Source organism: Schistocerca gregaria, chromosome 3 (assembly GCF_023897955.1).
Source record: "Schistocerca gregaria isolate iqSchGreg1 chromosome 3, iqSchGreg1.2, whole genome shotgun sequence".
Classification (NCBI taxonomy): domain Eukaryota; kingdom Metazoa; phylum Arthropoda; class Insecta; order Orthoptera; family Acrididae; genus Schistocerca; species Schistocerca gregaria.
In genome coordinates, this window is record NC_064922.1 from 131,551,019 (window position 1) to 131,572,466 (window position 21,448).

The 21,448-nt window shown below is 42.6% G+C and overlaps 1 protein-coding gene across 1 annotated transcript in view; it reads right to left on the reverse strand.

Moving 5' to 3' along the window:
- The window catches only part of LOC126355279 (arylsulfatase B-like), a gene marked incomplete at its 5' end in the record, with an annotated part of 91,759 nt that overhangs the window by 14,477 nt on the left and 55,834 nt on the right, over positions 1-21,448 (reverse strand). Inside the window, 2 exons of the mRNA XM_050005567.1 lie at positions 4,153-4,311; positions 9,896-10,031. Coding sequence (XP_049861524.1) covers positions 4,153-4,311; positions 9,896-10,031 — 295 coding nt within the window. The remainder of the gene's footprint in view (positions 1-4,152; positions 4,312-9,895; positions 10,032-21,448) is intronic.

Below are 21,448 nucleotides of genomic sequence, written 5' to 3' on the forward strand. Positions count from 1 at the left end.
CAGTTGCAGTCTTAGTGAAGGAAAACCATCGAGTGACACTGAATGACATTGCAGAGTGCTTAAAGATTAGTCATAGGTCAGCACACCACATTGTGCACGATGTGCACCAGTTTCACAAAGTGTCTGCTAGATGGATGCCACGGCAGCTGACTGCTGAAATGAGAGAACGACGTGTTGATGCTTGTGAAGAATTTCTTCGGCGCTTTGAACGGGAAGGTGGTGGCTTTCTTACAAGAATCGTTACTGGGGATTACACCTGGGTTCACTTCCATCATCCGGAACCGAAGAGAGTGAGCAAGGAATGGCGCCATTCCTCATCACCAAAACCAAAGAAGTTTCGAACTGAACCATCAGCAGGGAAGGTTATGCTGACTCTGTTATGGGACTAAAAAGGCGTCATTTTGGAGCATTACATGCCTAGAGGGACCACTGTCACCAGTGCATCATACACAGATCTCCTAAAAAATCATCTGCAGCCTGTAATGAGATCAAAGCGACGTGGATTGCTGTCAGCAGGTGTCCTTTTGCAACATGACAATGTAAGGCCCCACACTGCCCGTAAAACAGTTGTAACAATCACAGACCTGCATTTTGAGTGTCTTCCTCATCTACCATACTCACCAGACCTCTCCCCAAGTGATTTCCATATGCTTGGACTACTCAAAGACGCAATGGGAGGAAAGAATTTCCGTTCTGATGCAGAGGTACGCCAAGCGGAGCATGGGTGGTTGCACGGATTACCAAAAGAATTTTTTTTCTAAAGGAATTTATGCATTTTGTGAGCGCTGGAGGACTTGCATTGGGCGTGGGGGAGATTATGTTGGAAAGTAATACAGATTTGTACCATTTCTGCACAATAAATAACATTTTTAGAAAAATTTGAGGTTTTCATTTGACTCACCATCGCATATACTCACTCGATTAGCACTGCGTTTCAATTTCTGTTCTATTCGTAAATATGAAGCAACCACCGTTAGTAAAATGATGGGAACCTGACAAAACGCGAGTGTATGTAAATGATTAGAGCTGCATTTCTGTGTGGCTCTTAGAATGGCCAGCGTTTTTCATGTTTAGTGCTGCTACTAGGCCAGGTATGCTATAAATGGGACGTGAATTGCACCGGATGTTGAGTGAAAATGGAAAATGGATATTCAATCTGCTTGTCTCAGAGAACGTTATCAGCGGCTGACAGAGTTTTGAAAGGGCGCGTCATTGTTGATCCACTTTTGGCTGGCAGGCCAAATCTTGCAAGGTCCAAATTTGTGGGGCATTGGGATGTGACTGGCCCAGTGATGGGCTGGTTAGGAACGTGAGGGGAGGCCCAATCCTCGTCGAACTTTCTGTCTACCACGTCTGCGACTAGAACGGAGGACAATTGTATTGTGTGCCAAACACATTGTTGCAGCTTTACATCTGCACCTGCGAGCCGAGAACTACTCTACTGACCATTAAAATTGTTATACCAAGAAGAAATGCAGGTGATAAACAGGTGTTCATTGGACAAATATATTATACTAGAACTGACATGTGATTACATTTTCACGCAATTTTGGTGCATAGATCCTGAGAAATCGGTATCCAGAACAACCACCTCTGGGCGTAGTAATGGCTTTGATAGGCCTGGGCATTGAGTCAAACAGAACTTGGTAGGCGTGTATAGGTACAGCTGACCATGCATGACTGGCGTATTGTGATGAGGTACTTGCTCGGCCACCATAGACCAGACGTTTTCAGTTGGTGAGAGATCCCAGAAAGGCCCGTACAGGACCTGTAACATGCGGTCGTGCACTATCCTGCTGAAATGTTTCGCAAGTATCGAATGAAGGGTAGAGCCACGGGTCGTAACACATCTGAAATGCAACGTCCACTGTGCAAAGTGCCGTCATTGCGAACAAGAGGTGACCGAGACGAGTAAACAATGGCACCCCATACAATCACGCCGAGTGATACGCCAATATGGCGATGACGAAAACACGCTTTCAATGTGCGTTCATCGTGATGTCACCAAACACGGATGCGACCATCATGACGCTGTAAACAGAACCTGGATTCATCCGAAAAAAAATGACGATTATCCATTCGTGCACCCAGGTTCGTTGTTGAGTACACCATCGCATGCGCTCCAGTCTGGGATGCAGCGACAAGGGTAGCCGCAGCCATGGTCTCCGAGCTGATAGTCCATGCTGCTGCAAACGTCGCCGAACTATTCGTGCAAATGGTTGTTGTCTTGCAAACGTGTCCATCTGTTGACTCAGAGATCGAGACGTGGATGCATGATCCGTTACAGCCATGCGGATAAGATGCCTGTTATCTCGACTGCTAGTGGTAGCAGGCTGTTGAGATCCAGCACGGCGTTCCGTATCACCTTGCTGAACCCGTCGATTCCATATTCTGCTAACAGTCATTGGATCTCGACCAACGCGTACAGCAACGTCGCGATACGATAAACCACAATCGCGATAGGCTAAAATCTGACCCTTATCGAAGTCGAAAACGTTATGGTACGCATTTCTCCTCCTTACACGAGGCATCACAACAACGTTTCACCAGGCAACGCCAGTGAATTGCTGTTTGTGTATGAGAAATCGGTTGGAAACTTTCCTCATGTCAGCACGTTGTAGGTGTCGCCACCGGCGCCAACCTTGTGTGAGTGCCCTGAAAAGCTAATCATTTGCATATCACAGCATATTCTTCCTGTCGGTTAAATTTCACGTCTGTAGCACGTCATCTTCGTGGTGTAGCAGTTTTAATGCCCACTAGTGTAGTAATAACCTCCCTGCAATATTCCTTGCTGTCTCGCACCATTGGTCCATGAGCAGCAGTTACCGGACTAGGGAATTACTGCTCCATTCATAGGCTGCCTTTGATACCGTACCACAAAGTACTGCGTTAGGACTTATGCCGTGATCGAGAAGCACTGACAGATGAGTAACGACGTAGCACTTTGTTCAGTGATCCACCACGTTTCGCACCACCCTGGATGACCATTGTCGTCGAGGATGAGGCAAAAGTCTCATTCTACCAATGTTTTGTAGGGACAAGCAATGCTAATGCCATCGGGTACATTTCAGGTGATGGCTCTTAGTGATTAAGGCAAGTCTGATGGCACACTGATATTTCTCAAACACTCTACACCCTATGTACTCTCCCTCAGATGACAGTATCGTGTTGGCATTTTTGAACAGGTCAATGCTCCTCGGCACATGCCATGTATGTCTATGTACTGCCTGCGTGATACTGTGGTACTTAAGCAAGATCCCCTGATCTGTCGCTGACAGAACATGTGTGGTACCAACTAGGACTTCAGTTCAGTCACAGTACTATAACCAGGATATCACCATCCAGTTACAACAGTTGTGGTCTGGATTATCTCAGGAGAGAATAGAGTGGTTTTATGACACCTTTCCCGACCGAATCAGTGAATGCATCAAAGTCTCGGAGGGAGAAAGCGCATAATAACATGTGGGGCCTTACTGACAATTTCATTGTAAATATGTCTCGATCCGCATCAACCGGTGAAGTTTCTTCTTCCGCATGCTTCACTTTTAACCAACTTAAATTTCATCAGGGACCGTTGTGCACAGCGACCATAGATTTTAATGAAGGAGAGGTACACAGCAGTCGTCAAAATCTCATAGATACCTTTACATTTTATGATCCTCATAAATCTAGAGTTCGGTCACAAATAGTCATCTTCAGGGCATTTTCGTTGCAATACAACAGATTCGCGGAAGTTGTGTAGAAAGAGGGACACTGAGACGCTTCCCTACAGCAAGTGGGGTTGCGCCTGACTGCTATGTACCTCTCCTTGCTTCACTTTTTTTTATATCACATATTGCGTCTTATGGGCGAGTGGGAATTAGCCTACCCTGTATAAAATTGAGAACCAAGCATTGAAGTCCGTAAATCTGCATAAAAATATTTTGTTGCCGCCGACCTATATATGGAGAAACGATCATCATAATAGAATTAGGGGAATCGTAGCTCGCACGGAAAGATATAGGGATTCGTTTCCTTCCGATCACTCTTCGAGTAAGAGAGTATTATTGGGAAGAAGTTTGGATGAGCCCTCTGGCAGACACTTGAGTGTGATTTTGCATGGTATCCATGTACGTGAAAAACTAATGGGCAGCAGAGGGACAGACTGCTCACCTACGACGAGCTTCCAGTCTCCGACTCGGACGGCGGCCGTCTCACTCGACTCGTCGGCGTTGAGCAGCAGCTCCGTGCGGCGGGACAGCGTGCCCTTTACCAGCGCCTCCCATTGGTCCACGCCGTCAAGGTCACGGGGCAGCGAGGATACGTCACCACCTGCAGGCACGATGTCGCTACACTCGGTAAAACTCGCCCTCGCCTGGCTTTGAATTCCATATTCCTTTACGAGAACTGGTAGTTCAAAAAATGTTCAAATGTGTGGGACTTAACTGCTAAGGTCGTAAGTCCCTTATACACTACTTAACCTAAGTTATCCTAAGGACAAACACACACACCCATGCTCGAGGGAGGATTCGAACCTCCGCCGGTACCAGCCGCACAGTCCATGACTGCAGTTTCTTAGACCGCTTGTCTAATCCCGCGCTGCAGGGCACTATGCTTTCGATTTTTTTCAAACTGTTGCATCCTTGAGCCCCTGGTTCGTGACGTACGCTCCCCGGTTACAGAGGTCAAGGATCAAAATTTATTAATAATTATTGTACAAAGTAGTAACTCCAGTTACATTTTCAGCAAGTACACCAAGTCCTTTCATCCAAATACGTATTTTCCCACCATTACTAACTTTTCTACAAGAGCGTGTATACAATGTAAATAACATATTAATGTATACATAACTAGGTCTACTTTGAGTCTTGGGATCTATTTCACAACGCTAGGTCTTTTAGGCGATGACATCTCGATCGGCGAAAGATTCAAGTCCAGGAAGGGAGGCGTTTCCACAATGAACAATGGCTAGAGGAAACCAACCACTACCAGAATTTCCAGTAGCGACATCCAGAGTAAAATCAACCTTGCAGCCACTAAAGAAAATAGGTCCATTGAAAATAGCTGCTTGGGCAGTTCCATTTCCTCCAAGTTTATTCTCGAGGCTAATAATATGTTTGTAGACGGGCATGCGGTGGCGGCGATGACGACACACACGTCGACGAGGCATAGTGGTTCAACGCTGTTGCAAGTAGAGCTCACAACAGAATGGTTCCGCTGGGGTGCACTGCCCGCTTATAAAAGAGCGGAGTGACCTTGGTTACGTAAAGCGCTTATAACGGACTTAGACTCTGCAGGCAGTGGCCAGTGGATGCCTATCCCGTCTGGGACGTCTTCAGACACGTCTTCCAAGGACATTAGGTCTCATTTGGAAGCGTGTCGTAGCACTGAAGACAGTTCTACTCCAGGGAATGACATTCCGGGCCGAACACTGTTCGAACAGCTGTGGGATACCAACCTGACCGTCGCCTACGACATGGCTCGACAACCAGGAGTAATGCCCTTGGGTGCCATTTTTGTTCGTAGCAGGACACCAATGGTTCTCATCTGCCGCAGAATTACAGGACAGCGGTACACCGACGACATTCTACTCCCCGTTTTGTTGTCCTTCATGGCGACCCATTCTGTGGTAACATTTCAACAACATAATGCGCGCCTCCAGGAGCTAGGGAGGAGAGTTTCGTTATTACCAAAATCTACCATGGCCAGCAAGGTTGCCCAAACTCTCTACAATTGAGAAATTGAGAACATATGGAGCTTATGAGCAGGGCCAATAAGCCAGCTTGGAAGTTTGACGATCTAATATGACAGTTGCACAGATATGGGCAGGATATCACGTTTGTTTGTCTCACCATCTTCCGCAGCAAGCATATCAATACTTGTTTTGTAAATAAAACTGCCTTTTCCTGCTGCAAGCTGCTTTCTTTATCCCACACGCGTTTCGCCTTTTCCTTTTCTAAGGCATCACAGTGGGATCTACAACGATACAGATTATTAAACAGAAACCGTCGCCATTTTTTGTCAAAATGTAATTACATTCGATTTGCTGACCTGCGTTTCCTCACATCTGGTCTGGAGGTCGCGCCATCACTTTTATTACTACCCTATAATCACAACTTTGTGTTCTGACCTTGCTCACACTGTTCTCCACGTTTCTCACACTTTTTTGTGGAGTAGTATTGCTCTTTCGTCACTCGATAGAACAGTTTCGCCGGACACTACTTTTCACAACATAAATATTGCGACTCCATCACGTGTTTCTTCCTCCTTGGTATATGTATTTGTTGCCAGCCTAATGAAGTATATGTTCGAGACTAACTTCTCTTCCTGATGTCTACAACTTCTGTATGAGCACGTGTGAGAGAGAGGATACAGCCGGAGAGTCATTCTTTTCATTTTTTTTAAACTTTGGAGACACCTAATTTGACTTTTCGTTTCAAATGGGGTTCATGGATGAGTGATTGTATTATTACTATATTGGACAGAATTATCACATTAATACTTTTTTGGGAGCGTTATTCTATTTCTTTATCTATTAGTGTGAATAATGAATTGCTTGGCATGTGTACTTGGCCATTCAACAGGATTTAGTAACAAAGTTGTGATTATATGGTAGTTATAAAAGTAGTAGTGCTACCTCCAGAACAGATGTGAGGAAATGTAGATCAGCAAATAGTAAGTAAATACATTTTTACAAAAAAACGCAACGGGAACTGTTTAATAATCTAAAACTAACAAAGCTGTATCGTTGTAGATCCCACTGATGATGTCTCAGAAAAGGAAAATGCGAAACGCGTAAGAGATAAAGAAAGTAACTAGAACCAGGAAAAGGCAGTTTTATTTTGAAAATAAGTATGGGCAAGATATCTCTCACGAGGACATCCAACAACTCTATCAATCAATGCCAAGCCAAATACTTGCTTGCATAAGAGCCAAAAGAGGAATAAAGCGTTGCTGACTTGCTCAGTTTGGGTGAAGCCCTTCCTGTTGAATAACTCATCTATTTTTAATGAAATTGTTACTTCTGCCTGCCAATATACATCTCATCTATCGATTTCCGTCCAATTCTGATAACTCCTTCGTGGTGCCTTTTTGTCTTGGAGCGTATTCTGTAACAGCGTTAGGACAGAACAATAATGTTCCAAGTCGCTGTTTTCGCATAAGGTTGATTGTGTCATCGGTTTGGAAGCTGCTTCATGATAGCCACCTGGACCTTAGCATTAACTTGGACAAATTTATTTTTGTGAGTAGTTCGATCTAATGCGGGAGCTTATGTTGACAATTATTTCGTGGTGTCAGACTTTCATTCTAAACACGTGCTGACAAGGTTTGGTGTGTTCAGATGGTGGCCACGTGATGCGGACTTAATGTAGCGTAGGTTAACGGATGGCAGTTGTCGAAATGCACGTGTTCAGGAAGTTGCGGTTTCATAATATCCTGCTGAGTATAAATATTTTTCGCGCATAGATATTTCGAAGAATGTGTCTGATGTTGAATTTTTCACTCTGCAGTGGACTCTGCTCTGTTATGAAACTTCCTGGCAGATAAAAACTGTGTGAGGGATCCCGAATCGAACTTGGGACCTTCGTTATTCGGAGGCAAGTACTCTACACACTTAACTACCCAGGCACGCCTCACGATCCTTCCACACAACTCTGCCTCCGCCAGTACCTCATTTCCGACTTTACAAACTTCACTGAAGTTCTTCAGAGAATGGAGAAGCTCCCGAGATCGAGACGAGGTCCGACAAGGAAGTTCCACGTCTGATGTTACTTCAGCAAGTTTTCTGTATTACTTGTTAGGCTTCACGGGATGGTGACCGACAAGATTTTCTAAAGAAACATCTACTTTAAACATAAAGCGTAAATAGAGCCATTTTACACAGTATATTTCTGTATGAAAGTGATACTGAAGTAAGGTTTTGATCGATATTGCCTTACGAATACACATTTCCTGCAATCGCGATCAGAAGATCACCTTGCACAAGTAAGATCAACAGCACTGTACAGCAGCGTAATATATGTCAGGTGCAGAAGCAGACGATTATATTTCATTTAGGCAACTGCTGTGGAGCGGAGCGGATTTTCCGTGGTGCTGTAAGGTACCCCTTGCTTTCAAATTATATTTTATTCCATTATTTTCCATGTTTACGTTTGATATCGCGGTTTTCAGATATCAGTAGGATTCAATAAGCTCTGGCAGCACCTCAGAACGCGTAACAGGGCATAATATTCAGTTTGCACGCTATCTGAAGCAGCAAGTGAAACATCTGGCGTTGCCCGCTGCACGATGGGGATGCGGTGCTGTGGCTAGCGCCGCGCGGGAGTAGCCGAACGGTCTCGTGCGCTACAGTCATGGACTGTGAGGTTGGTCCCGGCGGAGGTTCGAGTCCTCCCTCGGGCATGGCTGTGTGTGTTTGCCCTTAGGATAATTTAGGTTAAGTAGTTGGTAGGCTTAGGGACTGATGTCCTTAGCAGTCCCATAAGATGTCACACACATTTGAACATTTTTTTACTGTGTCTAGCTCTGAGTATAGACTGTTACTTCAGCGCACGGTACGTAGAGACACCACAGCCATTGTGGCATTAAGCAAACAATTTTGTTTAGTAAATATTTACATATAAAAGCCATTCTTTCCGCTACAGCTATCAGGATAATCCTACTGGTTGTAAACACTTTGTTACGACAATACTGCGATGTAAGAAAGCAGTCATTTCCATAAACAAAAGGATAATGTTAAAAGTTCACGGTAAATGATGACAGCCAGGGCAGTTGCAGGATAAAGATTTATTAAAATTCTTGACCACGGTTTCGGCTTATTTAAATATAACTTCGCAGAAGTAAGATACCTAAAATTACACCTTGCAATGGAGATTAACAAAACAATTGTGCCAAAGGTGTCGTCAGTAGTTAAAATCTCCATTGCAGGATGCAATTTTAGGTATTTTACTTCTGATGAAGCTATATTTAAATATACCGAAACTGTGGTCACGAATTTTAATGAATCTTTATCCTGAAACTGTTTTGGCTGTGATCATTTACCGTGAAGAATTTCAACAGTTACTGTTTCAGCCATGTTTAAAATCTTTATAATGTTAAAGATAACGAAGTTTTGTGAGCAGTTACGATGTTTCGCGATTTTATGTACAATATCTAGACTGCACACCATTGTCGGCACATGCCGATAGGACGCCTTTAGGTCTCGTTCCTTCTTAAGACCATGCTCTCAACAAACTGATAGTTCTGAGTTAATAAGCAACACATTGTAGCATATATTATTACATTGCCGTGTCTGCGTAAATAAACACACCTTCAGGGCATCCACAAACGTTACTTCACGTAATATAGCTTCGCGCTTCATCACTTAGAAATTGCACGATATAGTAAAACTGCACTTGCCAGAGGATCCGATGGCGCTGATAGTGTGTTTGGGAGGGATGTCAACTACGAGAGCTTTGCAGCAAAACAGGTAGGCGCTGATACTGTGTTTGCGAGGGATGTCAACTACGAGAGCTTTGCAGCAAAACAGGTAGGAAAAAGTCCTAAACGATAACTCACTAAGATGATGCATGGACGGGTTGTCTTAATCTCTGTATGTGTCGGATGTAAAAGGACGGCCTGTGATACTGTCCACTTCTTATACAGTCCTGTACGGACTCCCTAACGAAACGGAGATATTTACGGAAGTGTGCAAGTGTAGCAAGAAGTATAACATTTGTAATTTGAGAGCTACTAGAAGCGGGGTTTTTGAGAATGGGGGGGGGGGGGAGGGAGCTTGACATAAAAAGTATTCAGTACCACGTTAATTGCAAGGTGACCGATAGCTGTTGAAATCTAGGATTCGCATGCAGAAGTTCCACAGTACAGAATACGTGCTACAAGGAAAGTCGTGATGCGCAGCGGGCAGAGTACTCACAGGCGGCAGAGTAGAGCGTGGGCAGCCAATCGGTGATGTGCATCAGCTGGTGGGACACCCTGGGCGTGTTCTGCAGCAGCGGACTCCACACCAGCGACGCGACACGAACCCCGCCCTCCCAAAGCGTCTCCTTTAGCTGTGAACAGGCCGCACAGCACACGTAAAAACTAGAACATGGCAAAGTAGTTTACCTCGTGCCAGTGAGCAAGTTGTCTCCCAGCATGGGATGAAACAGGCTGTAATGTCTCAGTGTATCTTGAGCATTGGAGAATATAACTACAGTCAGAATGGTCCAACTCAGTTAATTACTTACATCTTCTATAGACCGTTTCAACGAGTCTTTTATGGAAATGATGTGCAACGAGCCTGTTTACAGGATATATACCGGGTGATCAAAAGGTGAGTATAAATTTGAAAACTTAATAAACCACGAAAAAATTTAGATAGAGAGTTAAAAATTGACAGATAAGCTTGGAATGACATGGGGATTTATTAGAACAAAAAAACACGGTTTACAAAATGTCCGACAGATGGCGCTGGACAGCAAAACGCCAGTGACTGCGCATGACAATCGTATATAAAAGGAGCTGGAATGAGAGAATCAAATGCGCCAGCAGTAGCAGCATGTTGCCGTTACCTGAAAAGGCGCTTTTAGTGGAGCTGTACTATCAGCTAGTTGAGCGTTACAATCCTATCGCCATAGGAAGGGGATTCGAACGGGTAAAGGTCCGTTGACAAATGCAGCTGTGGCGAGAATGATTTCGAAGTTCGAAACCACGGGTTGTTTAGACGATAGATCCCGTAGTGGGCGACCGAGCACAAGGCGTAATGCTGCTGAGACAGTCCAGGAAGAAATGGAGACTGTAGCGGGTTCGTCTATGCACGGGGAAGTCAGCGCTCGTGAAGTTGCAGGTCGCACCGGCAATCCATACACTACTCTTGGGTTGGCACTGAAGCGTACCCTTCGAAGCTATCCATATAAAATCCATCGGCATCATGAATGCTACCTGGCGATTTAGTTAAGTACCTGGCGATTTAGTGAAGCGGAGGGCATTTGCAGTGTGGGCGTTACAAAAGATGGCGGAAGATGACACTCCGAGAGTCTGTCAACGCCTGCAAATGCAGAATTTGGGCTACCTAAAATCCTAAAACCGTCGGGGAAACTCCATTGCACGACGAGAAAGTCACGGTATGGGTTGGATTTACCACATCTACCGTTATCAGGCATTTTTTCTTCAAGGAACTGCTGGATTCTGGTTTTGTAACTGCTACCGTGACGGGTGAGAGGTACACCGATATGTTACAGAATCGCATCATCCCCAGTCTGGCTGACAAAGAACCTTCTGAAACGTACGATGTGTATACAGGATGGCGCTCCACCCCATATTGCTAGACAAGTGGAAGATCTCTTACGCGCGTCGTTTGGTGATGATCGTGTGCTCAGACGCCATTTTAGTCATGCTTGGCCTCCCAAGTCCCCAGACCTCAGCCGTGCGATTATTGGCTTTGGGGTTACCTGAAGTAGCAAGTGTATCGTGATCGATCGACATCTCTAGGGATGCTGAAAGACAACATCCGACGCCAATGCCTCACCATAACTCCGGACATGCTTTACGGTGCTGTTCGCAACATTATTCCTCGACTACACTATTGTTGCGGAATGATGGCGGACATATTGAGCGTTTCCTGTAAAGAACATCATCTTTGCTTTGTCTTACTTTCTTATGCTAATTATTGCTATTTTGAACAGATGAAGCACCCTCTTTCGGACATATTTTGATGTTTTTTATTTTTTTGGTTATAATAAAACTCCATGTAATTCCAAACATGTGTGTCAATTTGTACCTCTGTACCTACATTATTCCGTGATTTATTCAGTTTTCAAATTTATACAGATTTTTTGATCACCCTGTATATACATGAATAATGTCAATATTGATGAACACACTATTATTTTTAGTCCTACGCGGTCAACTACTTTAAATTTTTTCTTTGGCTACGAGATATTAAATAGAAATTCGTCAATGGAATAGAACACTAGTTAAGGAGAAATAAATTTAAATCAGATTTAAAACTTGCTTCGCTACCTGTCTGACATTTTGTGTTATTGGGTAAATGATAAAAAAAAATTGTTGCTGTATTTTAAACTTTTTTCCAGAGTTGCTGACACTTTTAAAAAATGTGTAATAAAATCATTATTCCCAGTGCTGTAAGTATAAACATCACTATTCTTCTCGAATTGTGATGTAATATTTACGAAGAATTTCATTAGCGAATATATGTATTATGACAGCACAATTAAACACCTAGCTACTTGGAGGGATACTTACATGAGGTCCGCTGGTGAACACCACATATTATACTTACTGCTCGCTTTTGTACAATCAATACTTTCTTTCTAAGTGATGAGCTACATCAGAACAGTATTGCGCAAGACATTAGTAAGTGGAAATATGCGAAATATATTGGACGCTGATAAGTTTGTTTTCAAGATTATAAATTATACAAAGAGTAAAAGAAGTTGCAATTAATTGTTCGAGAAGCTCAGAAAGGTAATTTTTCCGGTTCATGTTTTCATCCACGGGTAAACCCAATACTTTTTAGCATTCTATCCTATTTACTGACTAATACTCAAGTGCTACTGTAGTTGTTGGTATGACTGTATTAGCTGTACACAACTGAATGAATATTCAGGGGGAGTCCATTTTCAGAGAACCATTTAACATTTCTTTGGAAAATATAATTCATAAACTCTTGTATACACTAGTATCGTTTGCAAAAAGAACCAATTTTACTTGTTGAATGTTGAATGGAAGTCCATTCACTTAAATAAGGAATCGATGGGGACCCTGAAGTGGAACCCTGTGGTCATCTCTAGATGACTCTTTGCTCATGTATAAAATGCGAGATTATTTAACAGATGCTTAACATCTGGCAGAAATATTTACATCTACCTCTGCTAAAAAGAACATCAGTTTTAAGCTCTGACTTATAACTATGGCAATGGGATGTTAGAGTTAGATCTTGACTAAATGTACTAACAGCTAGTGATACGAGAGTACATTGCAAACACCAGTATGGAATGTTAATTGTATGGAAGACTTCAGTTTTAATGGAACACTAGTTACTGCTGGCAGGGAGTACGTTACACAGCATCGCTGTACTTAAATAGCACCAACAGACATCTAGAAACTATGTTACACACATCTGGTTCCATTGCTCTGCTGAATGACCGAGTATTTTCTTCATAAGCAAATCCCATTTCGAAATCAGGAGCGAGTATGTATGCACATATATGCCATGGAAGACAGCAATTTTATTGGAACATTTGTTTGTAGTGGGAGGGAGTACCAGACAGCATCACTGTACACAAATATCACTGATGGATATTTGGAAACTATGTTACATATACGTCTGACTGCTTTGCTGTGTTGGATGACTGAGTAATTCTTTGTATACAAATACATTTCGATGTCAGGGGGGAGTCTATATGTTCGTGTATGGCGTGGAAGACTGTAGATTTAATGGAGTAATGATTAAGGACGATAAGGAGTACCACAAACACGGATACTCACATACACATGGATACAACATTACTGTACTTAAGTAAGAGTGACAGCCATTTGGAAACAGTGCGAACAATTTCATAAGTAATCGTTTTTTTTTTAAGCTTTGAGTCCTTTATTTACAGCATCCAAAACCTTTTCTAGTAGGTACGTTATCCTGTATTGAACTTTTGTAGGTCTTACAATGACTGATTGACCGGAATCACAAACAGCGCATCTCCAAGTCAATGCTTCCGCTATCTTAGAGTAGACAGTATCACAGATGTACTATCGCTCCTCTGCAGCAAGTACTGATTTCTGCAAACAACGTAAACACGGCTCTCTGGTGTCTTAGAAACATGTCCTGCGGTGACTCAGCAGTAAATTTTAACATAGCAACACCGAAAGCTATAAGTACTGATCCACTGTTGCTGTTGAAGACAGGAATGACAACAGAGAATGTACCGTAGTTTGCTGTTAACTGACCATTGATATATCTCAGTTAGCCACCCAGCTTCTCCCACACTAATTGAACGAGCTCCAAATTCGTACCTCACTATACTTTCTCAATTTCAACTATAGCTTCGGGGCCATTGCCACCAACTATCTTGACAGTCAGAGGCATAGACGAACTCGGAGATACATTGTATTTGCTGGTGAACAGTGACATCAATTGAACAGCACAGTACTAAATAATGGTTGCCTACCAATTATGTGAATCCACATCTTGTCGTGTTAAATGGCTGATCCGTGAGGCAAACGCATCATGCGGATGGTGCTAGGATCGTGTAATGGCAAACACCATTCGAATATCTAACAGGAAAAAAATCTCTGGGAAAGACGACGAATTTCCCACAGAACATAAAGGAGTATTAGTGTAAGTAAGGAGTTATACAGATAGTCACTTTTCACTCGATCAGTGCGTGAGAGTGGGTTGCAAGGGCAATCGATATTAGTGGTGTGATGTACATCCACCATGCACTTTACAGCGGCTTGCAGCATAATTATTTTAGATGTTTGATGTTCGCAGGTGGTGAAGTGTGTACAAGCAGGCCGGAAGTGCTGTGGTGGGTCTGGTAGCTGACATGAATTTAAATAAATCTATTTCCCACTAATTGGACTAGAAATCCCCTACATTGTCAGCAGAAGTATTAACTGCAGTAAAATGCCTAACAGTAAGCATGTGTAGAAAGTAGAAGTGTAATACATATGTTGGGCATAGATACATTTGCACGAATCGTCAAAGAAGTAATCCGAACCCTGGCAACAGACAGATCGACTGATGCATGGCAGGTAAACAGACACAAATGCTGTCCACTGCAAAGACAGAGTATGTTTCGTGATACAATAGGGATCACTGCGCAGACTACGGAAAGTTATTGTTTTACATGTTACTAATGGAGCACTGCAAGTACGGTATTTGCTTAAACACAGACGTTATAGCAATGTGCACACTATCGTAGCATTTATCTCCAGGAAATACCAAAATGCGATGCACCTTTGACAGGTGCGAACCGGAAGTGATGAACAGATGCAGAAACCTAACGGTCTGCCGATCTAGTCCGGGATTCACGAATACAACATTTACCCTTCCCTGCAGAAGCTTTCCAGCTGTTCTAACCATATATAATGATGTGAATAAAAGACAGAATCTACTTAGTAGTCTCTAGGGTCTAAATTTAGGGCCGACTACTTGTGATGTGAAATATTAGAAGATACGTATAGGTTTCTCAGTCGGAATGTTAAATTAGATTCTACTTTGCTTGATACAATCCAAGGGTAGGATGCATCTTCTTTCTCACTGTAAGTCAGCTTTCACCTCTTAGTGGCAAACTGGAGAGATTCTGTGTCTGCCCCCTCCCCCTACCCTCTCTACCCATCGCACTCATAAGAAACGTTAGTGGCTCGCAAAGGATCGTTAGGATAAGGTCGTGCTTGTTTAAGAGCCAATTATCGACATGCCTTCTACTGAAAATGAAGATACGGAAAAGACCACAGTTATCAAAGCACTATTCGTTGATTGTCAACGAAAGTAGGGTGAGAGAAGAGTTATGTATCGAATACTAAAGCACAGGCACACTCCCACGGAGCTGGCAAACAATACATTGCTACGCAGGTTTATAACCTGCTCACTAATACGAAGAGTCAGATAGAAAACTGATTTCAAGGCAACAGGAAATAAACAGATTAAAATTAAACATTGGAAAATAGATTTACCTGTATTTTTCTCCCAGGAAGGAAATTCTGTTTTCAGAGATTCCAGGAGCTATTTCGGGTGATGCCAATTACATATCAAGCGCTGCTAAAGGCAGAGATCAGAGAGAAATATTATATGCAGGTACACACCCAGCTCTTGATCCGGCGACAAGAAAACCGACAACTTCAACACACATTCGACCTGCACTGGCAACCCTCGTGGCATATGAAACTGAAGGCATAGAGGACCTGTCTTTACTGCAGCTTCAAGGACCTTGTATTCTTAAAACAGTACGAGTTACAAAAGCGTCTGCAAGACTACACTGGTCTTGCGGTTCGATTTGAAAGACTACAGCAGACTGCAAGTTCACACCCTGACAGCAATCAATTTAACTTTTAAGCCTTTCATTTGTCTTCTTGGGTATACGTCTGCTAAACTGGTCCTGCTCTCTTACAGTCGTTGTTGCTGCTAGCCTGAAGTGGAGGTTATTACTTTTCCCTGTATCTGAAATAATTTAACGAAATGGTAGCCATGTCATTATTGTGGTCAATTATTGATGGGTGATATAATATATCAACACAGCATTAATCTTTTATACCAAAATAGCAAGCCTTTATTGATCATAAAATAGGACAAACAATGAAAGTTGAACGAGATGAGAAATAAATGATGATCTGTGGGCAACACAAATAGGAACAACAATTTATTAGCACTCCACTGGGTGGCGTTTGGTTGGCAAAGACTAAGGTATATCTGTTTAATCTACTTACGCTGGCTCAAAATATGGATAACACAACGTGAAATTACATGATACATATGATCGTTCACTTTTGCACTTATTGTTATTTGATTAACTCCAAAATCCTCGGCCACACCAGTTTTGAACGCAGGACCGCCCACACAGCGAAGAAGTACCTCCATCCGTTTTCGGGCAGTCAACGCCCCTCTATGTGCTTCATTACGTAGTGGCATAAATTCAGCAGTTAAAAAGTCCATCTATTTACATCCGTTCGCATCTGATGATGTTTCTCATGTCTGATCTGCACGAACGTCACCTTGGCACAGACCGATGGACATTGCTTTAGAGCTAGCATTCCGCACCACATTCGAACGAATAACCTAGATGTATCTCAGTTTGGAAACTAGATTCTACTCTTTATTCAGAGCTTAAATCTAGCCCGTCCATGAAAACCAAGATTCAAGATACACCTTGGTGTATTAGAATCTACAACATTTATTCATCTACAAGTTAAATAAACCTTAAAGTCGATTCACCTATATCTCGTTTCTATTCATACCATTCATGGTGTTATATGAGGTGACAGTTACATCAGTGCAGGTGGATGAGTTCGTTAGAAGAAAACTTAGGCCTGCTGCGAAGTTCTTGCTATCGTGTGTTGCTGAAAAGACTATATTTGCAGAGAAAATCGAAAGCATTTCAACTACTTTACTAAAAACTCTAAACAGTCATATATTGCTGGTGATACGTATTAAACATTTGAAGCCACGTATTTTATTTGTGTTTCCGGAAAATCAACAAAATAGTGGTGAAAACGCATATTTATATGACTCGTCTTAAAAAATCATTGGAATTAGTTACGAAACATATGCCTACGTGTTTCATCTTAAGATGAGGGGAAAATCAGTAAAATAGCGATGAAATGCACTTCTTCTTGAAAAAAATCGACAAAAAGTATCCACTAAACCGTAAATAGCATGTTATGTTGCAGAAACTAGTATCGGGTGCCGCAAATTCGCTAAAACTGGACGCATACCACTGTGTGATATTCTACGTTGGAAATTTGCAATATCACCTTAAATGACAGAATGCGCCGTTGCTACAGCAATATAGAGATTAAAAATGACAGTCCAAGGCTGCTGAGGGGAAACTAAGAAAGGGTGGGACGGTGGTAGTGGTGGAAAATCCAATAGCAGCACAGGAGTATGGAGATGCCACTTTTTGGGTCATAAAGTAGCAGCATCAAAATGGCATTTACCTCCTGACGCTAAATGTATTGAACACGTGTGTAAACACGTACCTAAGTGCCTCATTAGGCCGTCATCTCGAATGTAAATTATGTTTTTTTATAATGACAGTTATTGCCCATTAATTACATGAAGCCGGCCGGGGTGGCCTAGCGGTTCTAGGCGCTACCGTCTGGAACCGCGCGACCGCTACGGTCGCAGGTTCGAATCCTAACTCGGGCATGGATGTGTGTGATGTTCTTAGGTTAGTTAGGTTTAAGTAATTCTAAGTTCTAGGGGACTGATGACCTCAGAAGTTAAGTCCCATGGTAATCAGAGACATTTGAACCCTTAATTACATGATAAATGAACAAAACAAGCACCCACGTGGTCAGTTTGTTCACACAAGGATAGCTAAGGCAACTGGCTGGTTTGCAAACTAAAGAAAATAATGGGCTCAGTGTAGCAAAACCCGCATACATCCACTACCCTGCCCGATTTTGTGTGGTCTCACCGGCCGGACTAAAGGAATACGTCGAAACAATTGAGAGTAGTGCTGCTAAATTTGTTGCCAATAGCTTCGATCAGCACGCAGTATATGGCCGCTGTGGCCGAGCGGTTCTAGGCGCTTCATTCCGGAATCGCGCAGCTGCTGCGGTCGCAGGCTCGAATCCTGCCTCGAGCACGGATGTGTGTGATGCCCTTATGCTGGTTAGGTTTAAGTAGTTCTAAGTCTAGCGGACTGATGACGTCAAATGTTAAGTCCCATAGGTGCTCAGAGCCTAATCACAATTCGCCTTGAAAATATTTCTGTTTTCATAATCGTCTTTGAGGAATGATGGAAGAAATGGCAACTAAACTCCTGCCGAACAGGCTATGAAAGGCCCAATGTTATCGACAGGCCGCCGAGTCATCCTTTCAGTCCACATACATCACTGGAGCCGCATATGGAGGGGCAAGTGGTCAGCACACCGTTCACTCGGCCGTATGTCAGTTTCCTAGACCGAAACTGCTACTTCTCTATCAAGTAGCTCCTCAGATTGCCTCACAAGGGCTTTGTGCTTCCCGCTTGCCAACAGCGGTCGGCAGACGGGATGGTCACCAACCCACGTGCTACCCCAGCCGACAGCACTTAGCTGTGGTGATCGAACGAGAACCGGTGTTACCACTGCGGCAAGGTCGTTGTCTGGAAAAATTTTGAGCGAAGTCCATTTCATAATACAATGTATTGGAAAACATATTTCGTTTCAATGTTTTCTTCTGAAAAAAGAGTTTGTAAGTATAACTTTCCACATCACATAATGGAATATGTAAATAATTAATAACTGAAGAATGGCCGGGGTGGACAATCGGTTCTAGGCGCTACAGTCTGGAATCGCGCTACCGCTACGGTCGCAGGTTGGAATTCTGCCTAGGGCATGGATGTTTGTGATGTCCTTAGGTTAGTTAGGTTTAAGTAGTTCTAAGTTCCAGGGGACTGATGACTTCAGAAGTTAAGGCCCATAGTGCTCACAGCCATTTGAACCATTTGAACCAAATGTGAGTCTTTTCCCGAATCCCGTTCCAAAATAAAGCAGTTGTTGTTGTTGTTGTTGTTGTTGTTGTTGTTGTCTTCAGTCCTGAGACTGGTTTGATGCAGCTCTGCAGGCTACTCTATCCTGTGCAAGCTTCTTCATCTCCCAGTACCTGCTACAACCTACATCCATCTGAATCTGCTTAGTGTATTCATCTCTTGGTCTCCTCTACGATTTTTACCCTCCACGGTGCCCTGCAATGCTAAATTTGCGATGACTTGATGCCTCAGAACATGTCCTACCAACCGCTCCCTTCTTCTTGTCAAGTTGTGCCACAAACTCCTCTTCTCCCCAATTCTATTCAATACCTCCTCATTAGTTATGTGATCTATACATCTAATCTTCAGCATTCTTCTGTAGCACCACATTTCGAAAGCTTCTATTCTCTTCTTGTCTAAACTATTTATCGTCCATGTTTCACTTCCATACATGGATTCACTCCATACAAATACTTTCAGAAACGACTTCCTGACACATAAATCTATACTCGATGTTAAAAAATGTCTCTTCTTCAAAAACGCTTTCCTTGCCATTGCCAGTCTACATTTCATATCCTCTCTACTTCGACCATCATCAGTTATTTTGCTCCCCAAATAGCAAAACTCCTTTACTACTTTAAGTGTCTCATATCCTAATCAAATTGCCTCAGCATCACCCGCCTTAATTAGACTATATTCCATTGTCCTTGTTTTGCTTTTGTTGATGTTCATTTTATACCCTACTTTCAGGACACTGTCCATTCCATTCAACTGCTCTTCCAAGTCCTTTGTTTTCTCTGACAGAATTACAATGTCATCGGCGAACCTCAACATTTTTATTTCTTCTTCATGGACTTTAATACCTACTCCGAATTATTATTTTGTTTCCTTTACTGTTTGCTCAATATACAGATTGAATAACATCGGAGACAGGCTACAACCCTGTCTCGCTCCCTTCCCAACCACTGCTTCCCTTTCATGTCTCTCGACTCTTATAACTGCCACCTGGTTTCTGTACAAATTGTAAATATTCTTTCTCTCCCTGTATTTTACCCCTGCCATCTTCAGAATTTGAAATAGAGTATTCCAGTCAACATTGTCAAAAGCTTTCTCTACTTCTACAAATGCTAGAAATGTAGTTTTGCCTTTCCTTAATCTATTTTCTAAGATAAGTCGTAGGGTCAGTATTGCCTCACGTGTTCCAAACTGATCCTCGCCGAGAACGGTTTCTACCAGTTTTTCCATTCGTCTGTAAATTATTCGCGTTAGTATTTTGCAGCTGTGACTTATTAAACATTTTGCACTTCCTGTTGATCTCATTTTTGAGACGGTTGTATTCCGATTTGAATGCTTCATTTACTGCGTTTTTATATTTTCTCCTTTCATCAATTAAATTCAATATTGCTTCTGTTATCCAAAGATTTCTACTCGCCCTCGTCTTTTTACCTACTTGATCCTCTGCTGCCTTCACTACTTCATCCCTGAAAGCTACCTATTCATCTCCTACTGTACTTCTTTCCCCCATTCCTGTCAGTTGACCACTTATGCTCTCCCTGAAACTCTGTACAGCCTCTGGTTTAGTCAGTTTATCCAGGTCCCATTTCCTTAAATTCCCACCTTTTTGCAGTTCCTTCAGTTTTAATCTGCAGTTCATAACCAATAGATTGTGGTCAGAGTCCACATCTGCCCCTGGAAATGTCTTACAATTTAAAACCTGGTTCCTAAATCTCTGTCTTACTATTATATAATCTATCTCTTACCTTCTAGTATCTCCAGGATTCTTCCATGTATACAACATTCTTTTATGATTCTTGAACCAAGTGTTAGCTATGATTCAGTTATGCTCTGTGCAAAATTCTACTAGACGGCTTGCTCTTTCATTTCTCTCCCCCAATCCATATTCACCCACTATGTTTCCTTCTCTCCCTTTTCCTACTCTCGAATTCCAGTCACCCATGACTATTAAATTTTCGTCTCCGTTCACTACCTCAAAAATTTCCTTTATCTCATTATACATTTCATCAATTTCTTCATCGTCTGCACAGCTAGTTGGCATATAAACTTGTACTACTGTAGTGTTCATGGGCTTCCTGTCTATCTTGGCCACAATAATGCGTTCACTATGCTGTTTGCAGTAGCTTACCCGCACTCATATTTTTTATTCATTATTAAACCTACTCCTGCATTACCCCTACTTTAATTTTGTATTTATAACCCTGTGCTCACCTGACCAAAAGTCTTGTTCCTCCTGCCACCGAGCTTCACTCATTCCCACTATATCTAACTTCAACCTA